The 13033-nt window shown below is 41.3% G+C and overlaps 2 protein-coding genes across 2 annotated transcripts; one reads left to right on the forward strand and one right to left on the reverse strand.

The window, feature by feature from the left end:
• The first annotated feature begins 2577 nt into the window (after positions 1-2577).
• On the forward strand, positions 2578-3000 carry LOC109236528. The gene has a single exon (XM_019402718.1). It carries the CDS (start codon positions 2578-2580, stop codon positions 2998-3000), a length of 423 nt encoding a protein of 140 aa, XP_019258263.1.
• Positions 3001-9517: 6517 nt separating this feature from the next.
• LOC109236529 lies at positions 9518-10051 on the reverse strand. The gene has a single exon (XM_019402719.1). The coding sequence runs from the start codon at positions 10049-10051 to the stop codon at positions 9518-9520; it is 534 nt and encodes a 177-aa protein (XP_019258264.1).
• Positions 10052-13033: the final 2982 nt, after the last annotated feature.

Below are 13033 nucleotides of genomic sequence, written 5' to 3' on the forward strand. Positions count from 1 at the left end.
GATCAGAAAGGGCTATATTTATCATTTATTTCGGGTACAAGATATGAAAGCAGAGTCACCGACCCTTCAGTCTATCCCGGTGGTTAATAAGTTTCTTGATGAGCTTCTAAGCCTTCCACCAAAGCGGAAGATTGAGTTTGCTATTGACATATTACCAGATACTCAGCCGATATCTATTCCTCCTTATAGAATGGCACCTACAGAGCTCAGAGAGTTGAAAGAACAACTGAGGGATTTGCTTGAAAAAGGCTTCATTAGACCCAGACATCACTGTGGGGAGCACCTGTGTTATTTGTGAGAAAGAAAGATGGTTCCTTGCGGACACATATTGATTACAGGTAGTTGAATAAGGCGACAATCAAGAATAAGTACTCGTTTCTGAGGATTGATAATTTATTTGATTATTTGCAGGGTGTCGGGTGTTTCTCGAAGATAGACTTAAGGTCAGGGTACCGTTAGGTAAGGGTTAGACAGAAAGATATTCCGAAGACAACATTCAAGACCAGATACGTGCACTTTGAGTTTCGTGTTATGTTGTTCGGTTTGACCAATTCCCCAATAATATTCATGGACTTGATGAACGGTATGTTCAGACCCTTTCTAGATCTGTTTGTGATTGTATTTATAGATGATATTTTGGTTTGTTCTCGTTCAGAGGCTGAGCACGTAGATCATTTGCGTACTGTGCTCAGAGTTCTACAAGAAAGGAAGTTGTATGCAAAAATTCTCTAAATGTGAATTCTGGTTGAATTTTGTAGCTTTCCTAGGACATATAATTTCAGGTTAGGGTATCCGAGGATACACAGAAGATGAGGCAGTGAAGACTTGGCCTAGACCCACGACACCGACGGCGGTTCGTAACTTCCTGGGTTTGGCAGGTTTTTTACAGGAGATTTGTAGAGGGCTTTTCTTCTCTTTCAGCACCATTGACAAAGTTGACTCACAAGGCAACTAAGTTTCAGCGGACAGATGCTTGTGAGCGGAGTTTCCAGGAATTGAAGGACAGATTGACTTCAACACCGGTTCTGACACTCCCAGAGGGGATCGATGGTTTTGCTATCTATTGTGATGCTTCCGGCATTTGATTGGGTTGTGTACTGATGCAGCATGGTAAGGTTGTAGCTTATGCTTCTAGACAACCAAGAAAGCACGAGAAGAATTACCCGACCCACGATTTAGAGTTAGCCACGCTGATTCATGAACTAAAGATGTGGAGGCGCTATTTGTATGGCATTCATGTTGATATCTATACGGATCATAAGAGCCTTCAATATGTCTTCAAGCAAAAGGAATTGAATTTACGTCAGAGGCGATGGTTGGAGCTACTGAAAGTCTATGTTGTTGATATTTTATACCATCCACGGAAGGCGAATGTAGTAGCCGGTGCCCTCAGCCGTAGATCTATGGGTAGCCTATCATATTTACAACTAGAGAAGAGTGAGATAGCCCGTGAGGTTCATCAGCTAGCTAATCTTGGAGTTTGATTACTAGATTTAGGTGATACCGGAGTTACTATTCAGGTCACGACAACATCCTCTTTAGTAATTGAAGTGAAGGAACGCCAGTATGAGGATCCTATACTAGCTCATTACAGAGATACAGCCCCTCAAAAGGAGAAGACACCATTTGAGATTACAGGAGATGGAGTCCTCTGTTATCGAGGTCGATTATGTGTTCCTAATGTGGCAGGGCTGCGCCAGCAAGTTGTGGAGAAACTAAATATTCTTGTTATTCTATTCATTCAGGAGCAATAAAAATGTATCATGATATCAGGGAAATATACTGGTGGGACGAAATGAAGAAGGATATAACAGAGTTTGTTTCTTAGTGCCCTAATTGTCAGCAGGTTAAGATTGAGTATCAGAAACCCGGTAAATTATTGCATGCTATAGAGATTCTGACTTGGAAATAGGAACTAATTAATATGGATTTCTTCATAGGCTTACCTCGTATCAGCGTAAGTTCGATTCTATATGGGTTATTGTTGATAAACTTACAAAATTAGCCCATTTTCTACCTGTCAGGACTACGTATTCAGTTGAGGATTATGCAAGGCTTTACATTAAGGAGAGAATACGACTTCATGGTGTCCCAATATCTATCATCTCAAATAGAGGTGCTCAGTTTACAGTTAATTTCTGGAGGTCTTTCTAAAAAGGATTAGGGACTCAAGTAAGTCTTAGTACAACATGTCATTGCCAGACAGACGGTCAGGATGAACGTACTATTCAGACACTGGAGGATATGCTACGAGCTCGTGAGATAGACTTCAGGGGTAGCTGGGATGATCATCTTCCACTTATTGAGTTCATATATAATAATAGCTATCATTCCAGCATTCAGATGGCTCCATAAGAAGCTCTTTACGGACGGAAGTGTAGGTCACCTATTGGATGATTCGAGGTTGGGGAAACTAAGTTAGTAGGACCAGAGTTGGTACAACAGGCACTTGAGAAGATTAAGCTTATACGAGAAAGGTTATTAGCAGGTCAGAGTCGTCAGAAGTCCTATGTAGATAATCGACGAGGAGACTTGGAGTTTCAGGTAAATGACTGAGTATTCCTAAAGGTATCACCGATGAAAGGCGTTATGAGATTCAGTAAGAAAGGAAAGCTTAGTCCTCGGTACATTGGACCTTATAAGATCATACACAGAGTAGGCCAGGTAGCATATGAGTTAAACTTTCCTTCCAACTTGGAGTCAGTACATCCAGTTTTTCATGTGTCTATGCTCCATAAATTTATCCGAGATCCTTCTAAAGTCATTCCAGCTGACGATGTTCGGGTCACAGAGCAGCTATCATATGAGGAAGCTCCCATTGCTATACTAGATAGACAGGTTCGGAGATTGAGAACTAAAGACGTATCTTCGGTTAAAGTACTTTGGAGGAACAAGAATGCGGAGGAGATGACTTGGGAAGCTGAAGAAGACATGAAGTCTAGGTATCCTCATTTGATTCTGCATCCGAGGAGGATCGGACTAAGATATCACAGCCTTTAGGTACGTATATGGTACTTAATTCTTATGTCAGTTATTGTCATTAGTCGTGTGAGTCCATTGGTTTTATTGATGATTGTGGCCCTGTGTGGCTTTGTATTGTTGGGTTTGCTGTCTGACAAGTTGGTGGTGGTACCATTACAGAGGAGACTTTGCCAAAATTTCTATAGATCTCTAGGAGTTTAACATTCGAGGACGAATGTTTTCAAGGTGACCTATAATGAATATGAGACTTGTTAATCATGATTTAAATGAGTTTAAATTCATAATGTGACTATATATGTTTTTTGGATAGAAAATATAAAGTTTGGGAAAAATCGCATTTGAGTTGCGGAAAAACCAGCTAAGGATTTACCTTGTAACGGAGCTTTTTGAGAATAAATTTTGTGTGCTATATATGAGGTCTTTCTGGGACATATAATATACCAAATTGAAGGCCTTGGAATATAGTTTCCAGCGCTCTAAACTATTTGTTCATACGACATCCAGATAAAAAGATATAAGCATCGGAATATGGGCCAATTCTAGGGTGCCAAGCTAGCACCTCTTTGACTTTTCTAAAGTTGATATATATATATATATATATATATATATATATATATATATATATATATATATATATATATGTCTTAGGCCTTCTTTATCTTTATTTATCCATATAACACGACAAAAAAACATCCATAAACAATACCCGTAAGCTCTCTTCTAGGGTTTCAAAGAAGGCTAACATCCCATGTACGAAATCAAGAAGCGATAATATTAGAACGATCCCTACGACGTAAGTATCGCTATATCGCCTCTCTTTCTATTTGTAGTTTGAGTTTTGGAAGGTACTTCATAGTTAAGAAAACGTCTACTTTCTGTATTTAATCTTTTAAATATCCAGGAAGTTTGATAAATTCGTTTCCTAATAGTTAGAACTCACGGGACGGTGATCGGAATCCGTGAGTTCGATCTATTTCCCTTTTAGTGGATTGTTTTATAGTCCACTCGTGTTGGCCTATTATGCTGCTGATTTATGGATTTTAGAAGGATGAAGGGCATGGATAAACGCCACATGTGGTAGGATATTAGGCTGGTGATACGCTCAAATTACACTTAAATAAATAGTGTAAGGCGGGCGGTGTCAAATATAATATGGGGTCGAATCTCACAGGGAATAGGTGTGAAAAGGTTAGTTGAATAGCGTGACACTTGACTTAAGTCATAATTCTACTCCTTTAGCTTAACAAAAGAATGATATAATTGTTATTTAACAAGATAACTATTTTGTTGTGAGAGTATAATTAATTTGATTAAGGAAACCAAGGTTGTGTCCCCATCAATGAAATGTAATGCTATTGGTGTTAATATGATATATTTCTAATGGAAGGTCCTTTGATATGCAAATGGTTTCTAAATGACTACCCAATTTTTTCCAATGGTTGGGTAGTATTTTCTCTTTATGATTTTCCCAAATATAAAAGAGTTGCAATTAAGAACAACCAATTTATGCCAAGTAGAACCCACTTATTCCTAAGCGATTCTGTTAAACAAGGTTTAAAGTCTTGAGTTCTTGATATTCACTTCTACCAAACCCTAACTCACTTTCCAAGTAAAGAAAGAGTAAAATGGAATAAGTCAATGTTTGCAACCACCAACAAGAAATAAATCATAAGAAATGAATAAATATCAACCAACCATATATATATTCAATATTAAACACCTATTAACATTACACCCATTTAGGGTCCACAACCTTAGTATTTAAAACTAGCTACTCATGCTAGAATACAAAAACAAGCAATAAATGAAGTTATAAAGCTTACAAAAGTGCAAGATTCTCTCTCCAAAATCTTCCAAAATAATGGTGTATTCAATGCCTTCAATGTAGTCCCTTTTTCAGACTCAATGACCCACAAAAACCCTAGTAAATCTATTTATAGTGGACTAGAAATTGGGGTCAAGATTGGATAAAAATGCCCCTACAGAGCCTTTATGCGACCGCTTAATGGTCGCAGACCATGTATGCGGTCCACATAGTTGACAATTGCATCACAGAATTTCAGATCTTTAAGCCCAGGTTCCACCTCATTTCCATTATGCGGTCTGCATATCAGTTATGCGACCGTATTTTCCATCATAAAAGTGCTACACAGGTTCTTCAATTTCAGTTGTGCGGTCATTATGCGGTTCGCAGAAGTGTTATGCGACCGCAGAATGGACCGCACATTCTTCTCTCTGGTTGGTCAAAACTTCTGCTTCAGTTTGTGATGATTATGCGGTCCGCATATTACTTCTGTCGTCGCATACTTGTAGCATTCCTACTCTTTTGTGGCTTTTTGCTTTCTTTTCCATGTTTTTGGGTCTTTAAGTCTCATGCACTACAAAACACCAAAACTTTATAAGAATTAACTTCAAATGCATTGAAAGACGAGCTAAAGTCCATGTAATTGGTATCAAAAGTGCCGAAATTCTACGGCACAGCAACACCCCCAACTTAAACTCTTGCTTGTCCTCAAGCAACTGAAACAAAATTATCCTATCCTATACTACTTTTATTTCCAACATGTCACAAAACAGTAGTGACTGTAGATGGTTTTGACTGTCAGCTAACAAGCATGTAACTTCTTCTATTTACCCTTCATGGAGGACAACTATCATTTAACAATTCGACTAATCCACTTGTGAACTTCGAGCCTCAACCCAAATGAAAAAAGTGCTACTCACAGCTAAGTGTGCACTTGTATTCTACTTCAAGAACCTAACTTCTGCTAAATCTTGCAATTCATGCGCACTCACAACAAAGAAAATCCCCAACTCACACATATGTATAGGGGATGCAATCAAAATACTCTTGCACTCGGGACGAAAGCTACACGCTACAAGTATCAGCCTATATGCTTGCCCTTATTTTAACTTGCTGCTATCTCAGGAATGATTGGCTGTAGATCACGAAGGACTTTTCACGGGTTATTATGTAGGCTTCGGGACGGGTTGGTTGAATATTTGGGAATGTAGTGGCTATACCCTCCTTGAACTCTACATACATTTTGCTTCTTTGCTACATAGCACTTATTGACCTCGAGTTACCGACATAGAACCACCTCAAAATATTTCTTTAGTTTCTACAAGACTCCACTCTTTTCTCTTCTCTTTTTTTTCGTTTTTTTTAGTTTTACAATTGCATTTCTTTTTGGAGCTGGAGTTTCTTTATATATACAACTTTGAGGTTGTTGTTTTTTTCCTTCTACACACAGTAGTAAACCTTACCAATTTTCACTTTGTACCGGCACCCCCAACTTAGACTTTTAGCCTCATTCTTAGTCGTTCAAGGAGGGATGGGTTCAAAAGAAGGAATTATTTCACAAAAGGGGTAAAGGTTTGTAATGTGGCAGCCAATCAACGGGGGTAACTACGGTAATTGATGTACCAGGGAGGTCAATTTGGTCAAAACTAGCCAGTAGTCACAAAGAGCGCCTAAGATCATTTCAGCACCCAATCATTAACTTGAGAGTTGCACTAAGAAACCAACCGGGCAAGTTCTAGATATCACAAGTTAAGCATATGCATTATTTATACAAATCCTCACTCACTCACAACGCATGGACTGTTCAACTCAACTTAGTTTCAGCCCTCAAGTGAATGCAAGGCAACTCAAAACTTTCATCTCATGATATGTAAGATTCTGAGTAAGCATAAAGTCAAAGAGAGACGCTCAAGTTCACAAGAATGACTAACCATTACCATTTTCAAATTTTTTTTAGATATATACAAAAGAAGGAAGGGTACCATTTATTTACAAAAATTTCATTACATTCTTGAGACTAGAACAATCAACACCGAACAAGTCAAAACATTTCATGCTACTACTGTGGTTCTACTATTACACCCTTGGAAAAGAGCCCGGCAAAGAAAAACCAAGGGGAATTCATTGCAAACTATCAATCTATACTACTAGATTAAAGAGTTTATGTACAATTTTCACACAAAATATGACTACCAAATATGACTACCCTACCCCAAACCAAAAAGCATGCATTGTCCCCAATGCATAGAGAATGTAAAAGCAAAGCTTAGGGACTTCCTGGGGTGCACTAGGCGCTCGGAGGGACTGAAGCATCCGGGTAGCTGTGGAGTCAACTGCTGGCAGTGTGGCAGCAACAAGTGGAACCTCGGACTGTATAGTCGGCTCTAAGGTTGGAGCAAGAAGCTCCACCTGCTGTGAGGCTAGGTGTGGGACCTGGGAGCTACTAGCCTCTCCCAGTGAAGGCTGAGTGGTCGATGGATGTGCCTTGGAGACCATGTCTGCAAGAGAATGTGCAATTGCTGTCTGCACGGCTGCTTCCTCTTCGTCCTGTGCATCTGTAGAAGCAGCCACTTGCGTACCCTTGTTGTCTCAATGACCCTCAGTCTCCTCTACCAATGCATCCTCATCGGTTTCCTCATCTTCAGTATCTCCCTCATTAGACTCCCCTTTCGTCTCTCCGGATCCCTCCTCTGAAGGAATATCAATGTGTACAATGGAAGCTGGAGCCTTTGAGGTCTCAACACCCTGTGCCTCCGGAGCTATCATGATGTTTGTGAAATCGAACTCCAAGCCCGGAATGGAGGTGCCAGTACCCTGCTCGCCTTCTTTCGGGGGAAGGAGGTCAAGTCAAACTCCAAGTTCTGCATCTTCTGCAGCTCTGATTTTAGCTCATCGACATCTTTCCTGAGCCGAGGCATATCTCCAACTTCACCTTGCTCGACCATCTCAAGACGTACTTCAAATTGCTTTAGGTGATCTTCATAAGATTGATGTTGTTGTTGAAGAATGCTCACTGAGGCTTGGACGGGGGCCAATGCTTGCCGGATGAGATTTGGGATTTCTCTTGTCAGCCGGTCTACCTTAGCATTAGCGTGCTGAGCTAGTAAACCCAGCTTTGAGAGAGCTGGTAAGGGAACATGTGGCTGTGCAGTGGTTAGCTTAGGAGTGGTTGTGGAGGTAGTTGGGGCAGGAGGGGTGTCAGGCAGTACGGAGGCATCAGGTGCTGCTGAGCCTGATGGATGAGGGAGTGAAGTATCTGGTTGGTTGTCCGTTTCCTTGTCTACTGCATCATTTATCCGGGTGATGTCAATATCCCGAAGGGCTCTCTCAAGGCGATCATGCTTTGGGATAGGGGGCACTCCCACAGCCTTACATAGAGCAGTGATCAAACATGGGAAGGGAACTGATGTTTGTTTTTGGTTTGCTCTGATCCCCACCTCCCTGAATATAATATGTCCCACAACAACCTTTATGCCCGTCATGATGCATGCAATGAGGAGTGCCTTGTCAATGTTTATAGCAGTTCCATTCCTAGTTGGCATCAGATGGGAGCAGACAAAACTTAGCCAACATCGGCCCTCCTGTGTGAGATCCTGCTTGTAAATCTTTTGGCGTGGGTCAATCCAGGAGGGTGTCCCCTTTGCTATGACAGATGCAATCCAGGAACACTCGTTTTCCTTGTTGGCACTTTGGCATCATACTCAGTCGTGCCTGACAACCAATCCTCAAAGTATAGGTCATTAATGGTGGCATCATCACAGAGTACTTGGACCCCTCGAACTTGGATAGATTGCGAAAATATCTTGTTCCTCTTTTGCTCAGCATTCCTTGAGGCACCATAAGAAGCATAGAACTCCCACACAAGTGTCTCATTATACTCATCTGGGACTTCATTGAAGAACTCCCATTGCCTTTTCTTAATGTTCTCGATCACATGAGGGTAGTCCTCTTTCAGACCGTTTAGACTCAACTGCTTCTCCTTAAGAATCTTTCTCTTTGTTATCCCTTCTTTGTATATGTTCCATGAGCCTGTGACCCCAAATCTTAGATCTTCCCCACTCTTTTGTCGTGCTTCAGCCTGTAGGTCAACGGAAGGCATGAGGTCACTCTGTGTCTCCTCCTCTTCAGACTAGGAGGAGTGCTCAGAAGTGTTGATGTTTGTCTGAGGTCGTGGACGTTTGGACTGTTGTGCCTGTTGGCTCAGAGCAGCAGCCCGTTTCCTTCCACGAGCGGGCGTTGATCGCGTTGAAAGAGATTTCTTTGGTGCCATTCCAGATGTCTGAGCATTTTTACGGTGAGCAAGTGGTTCGCATAACACATTATGCGGTCGCCTATGTGTTATGCGATGGACTAAGGACTGGGTTGCCCAAACTCTATTCTGCGACGATTTCTGCGGTCGCATAGTTGTTATGCGGGCCGAAGAACCTGAAACCTTACCGTATTTTTGCAGAACCATCTTGCTATTTTTTCTGACTGTGTCTGCGATGACTATGCGATTCGCAAAGTCATTATGCGACCGCATGGTTGCTGCAAACCACGGACCCTTCTTTTCTTCATCTCAGTATGTGCACCCTGTTCATGGTATTTTGGACTACCTGCATTCTAAAACACACGTCAACCTGCTCAACACTATCAACTAAACCTACATAAATGAGTGCTACCACACATGGGTTGCCTCCCAAGAAGCACTTGATTTAACGTTGCAGCACGACGATGTTGACCCTATTTGGGTTATTCAGTGGTGGGGGCTGTTGTTGGACTATTCTTTAGAGCAAATTGCTCTATCAAATGCCTTTCTCCTGTGGTACCGAGGTAATGCTTGACTCGTTGGCCATTCACTTTGAATGTTCGAGTTCCATCCTCCGATTCCAATTCAATAACACCATAGGGGGACACACTCACAACTTTGAACGAGCTAGACCATTTGGATTTGAGTTTGCTCAGAAATAACTTGAGTCTTGAGTTGAAGATTAAGACCGAGTCATAGGATTTGAATTCCTGCTTCAAGATCTTCTTGTCATGGACAAATTTCATTCTCTCCTTATACATGGCTGCACTCTGATAGGCATGGAGACGGAATTCTTCCATCTCATTGAGTTGTGTCATTCTCAGGTTAACAGCTTCGGCCCAGTCGAGATTCAACTTTTTCAATGCCCACATGGCTTTGTGTTCAAGCTCCACTAGCAAGTGACACGCCTTACCAAAACCCAACCGGTATGGTAAGGTGTCGAGTCTTAAATGCCGTGCGATTTGCTCATAATGCATTATCTAGCTTCCTTGACCAGTCAGTCCTATTTGCATTGACAATTTTTGCTAGGATGTTTTTGATCTCCCTGTTGGAGACTTCAACCTGACCACTCGACTGAGGATGATAAGGTGTGGCCACCTTGTGCTTTACGCCATACTTTTCGAGCAACCCAGTGAAAGCCTTGTTTCAAAAGTGAGAACCACCATCACAAAGGATGGCCCTGGGGGTACCAAACCGTGTGAATATGTTCTTCCTCAAGAATGCGGTCACACTCCTTGCTTCATTGTTGGGCAAGGCGATTGCCTCGACCCATTTGAACACGTAGTCCACAGCCACCAAGATATATGCCATTCCATAAGAGTTCACGAAGGGGCCCATGAAGTCTATCCTCCACACATCAAAGATCTCGACCTCCATTACAAAATTCATAGGCATCTCATGTCTTTTAGATATTGACCCTTGTCTTTGACATTGATCGCATGCCTTGACCATTTGATTTGCGTCTTGGTAGATCGATTGCCAATAGTAGCCACATTCAAGCACTTTTGCCGCCGTACGGTTTCCTCCATGATAACCCCCAACCGGGGAGTCATGGCATGCCTTGAGAATTGGCTTTACCTCATCTTCCGGAACACACCACCGAATGATGTTGTCGGCGCATATATGGAACAAAAAGGGTTCCTCCCAATAGTATTGCCTACACTCCCACAAGAACGTTTTCTTTTGATAAGCTTCCAATCCATCGGGAACAAGGTCACTAACCAAAAAGTTAGTGATGTCGGCATACTAAGGAGCGAATGTGCTAGACAATTCCAATATGTGCTCATCTGGAAAGCCATCATTGATTTCAAGGTCTTCTTTTGGTCTCCCTGCCTCTTCAAGCCTAGATAGGTGATCAACTTGTCTGTCCCTTTCCGATCCTTGACTTCAAAGTCAAACTCTTGAAACAAAAGGACCCACCGAATTAATCTTGGTTTGGCATCTTTCTTTGCCATAAGATAGCGAAGAGCAGCATGATCGGTGTAAGCTATCACTTTGGACCCTAACAAATAAGCCCGAAATTTTTCAAAAGCATAGACAATGGCAAGAAGTTCTTGCTCAGTCACAGTGTAATTCATTTGAGCGCCAAATAGTGTCTTGCTTGCATAGTAGACATGGTGAAGGATTTTGTTATGCCGTTGATCGAGCACCGCCCCAATAGCTACACCACTAGCGTCATACATGAGTTCAAATGGAAGGGACCAATCGGGTGTGACAATAATAGGTGTCGTGGTGAGCTTTTCCTTCAATTCCTTAAAAGCTTTGAGACACTTCTCATCAAATATAAACTTTGCATCATTTTCAAGGAGCTTGCACATGGGATTTGCAATTTTGGAGAAGTCCTTGATAAAACGCCTATCGAAGCTAGCGAGCCCAAAAAGCTTCGGACACATTTTACTGAAAGTGGGTGTAGGAAGCTTGGAAATGATTTCGATCTTTGCCCGGTCAACCCTCTATGCCTTGTTTGGAAATTTTGTGGCCCAAAACAATGCCCTCGTCCACCATAAAGTGGCATTTCTCCCAGTTTAGCACAAGGTTTGTTTCTTCACATCTTTTGAGTACTTGTCTAAGGTTGTCAAGACAATGCTCAAAGGAATCACACTCTTTTGTGTCTTTTTGACTTCTTTTCCATATTTTTGGGTCTTCAAGTCTCATGCACTACAAAACACCAAAAATTTATAAGAATTAACTACAAATGCATTGAAAGACGAGCTAAAGTCCATGTAATTGGTATCAAAAGTACCGAAATTCTACGGCACATCAGCTGGTCGCTCATCGTTGCAATTTCAGGCTAATTGATAACTTGTTGATTGGGTGTGTTATGGTATATTTGGTTTTTTGTTAAATTAAAGGTCCCGAATTGTAGTTATGTTATTTTGAGTTTCTGGTTGTATTGTGTTGTTATCTCGCCTATAGTAGGCTTGAGGGAGCAGTAAAATCAGGGGAAATGCTGCCCGTTTTATTTTAGAATCGAGCTATTGTTCGAGATACGTGATATACTAGCGCCATCTAAGTTGTGCATGTATTTCTTTGTTATAGGGCTGGCGCACTAGTTATCATAAGCTTGTAGTTGAGTTGCATTGATGACTTGAGGTATGTTAAGGCTATCCCTTCTTTCCTTTTGGCATGACCCATATGTACAACGAAATGAGCAAACACGCAACATTCACAAATGATTCTATTTTTAGAAGTGCTAGGGTTGCCTATATTCTTGATTCCCCATATGTCCTACAATCGTATGGTTTGTTCATGGGTCTCATGACATACTGAGAGATCTTATTGACTTACTTCATTCTGTACTGCGTCCATTTAAACATGTTTATTGACCCCTGATCAAATGGTGTTATATACGCGTATAGTATATGTATATGGGGTGTGGGGAAAAGTTTATGGAGTTATATACGCATCACCACCTGATCAGCTGGCGTACATTGATGATTTCTCCCACTGAGGACAAGATGATATGATGGGTTGCCCTCAGAGGCTTGATGATTTTATGTAAGCATATACCTATGCATGATATGACATTTATATGCATATGCATGACATTATAAATGTTCATGATTCACAAAACTATTCAGACTTACAGGTTGAGACCTTTACTCCATGTTTCTTTCATGACTTTTATATACTAATTTTTATGCCTTACATACTCGGTACATTATTTGTACTGACGCCCTATTGCCCGGCGGGCTGCGTTTCATGCCCGCAGGTGCAGGTAGAAAGGCTGACGGTCCCCCTTCTTAAGATCCTTGCTCAACGAGAATTGGTGTGCTCTATTTTATCGGAGCTATTATTGGGTTTTGGCACGATACTTTTGTATACATTTATGGGTATGACGGGGCCCAGTCTCGTCCTTTATATAGTTGTACACTCTATTAGAGGTCTGTAGACAGTCATGTATAGTTGGATAGTATGTGGCCTTGTCGGCTAGCCCTATCGTATTCCGTATATATATA

This window comes from Nicotiana attenuata, unplaced genomic scaffold, assembly GCF_001879085.1.
Source record: "Nicotiana attenuata strain UT unplaced genomic scaffold, NIATTr2, whole genome shotgun sequence".
Lineage (NCBI taxonomy): Eukaryota > Viridiplantae > Streptophyta > Magnoliopsida > Solanales > Solanaceae > Nicotiana > Nicotiana attenuata.

Bases quoted from the DNA above. Each gene is read 5' to 3' on its own strand.
- LOC109236529 (XM_019402719.1), bottom strand. From the start codon at position 10,051: ATGCATTATGAGCAAATCGCACGGCATTTAAGACTCGACACCTTACCA.
- LOC109236528 (XM_019402718.1), top strand. From the start codon at position 2,578: ATGAAAGGCGTTATGAGATTCAGTAAGAAAGGAAAGCTTAGTCCTCGG.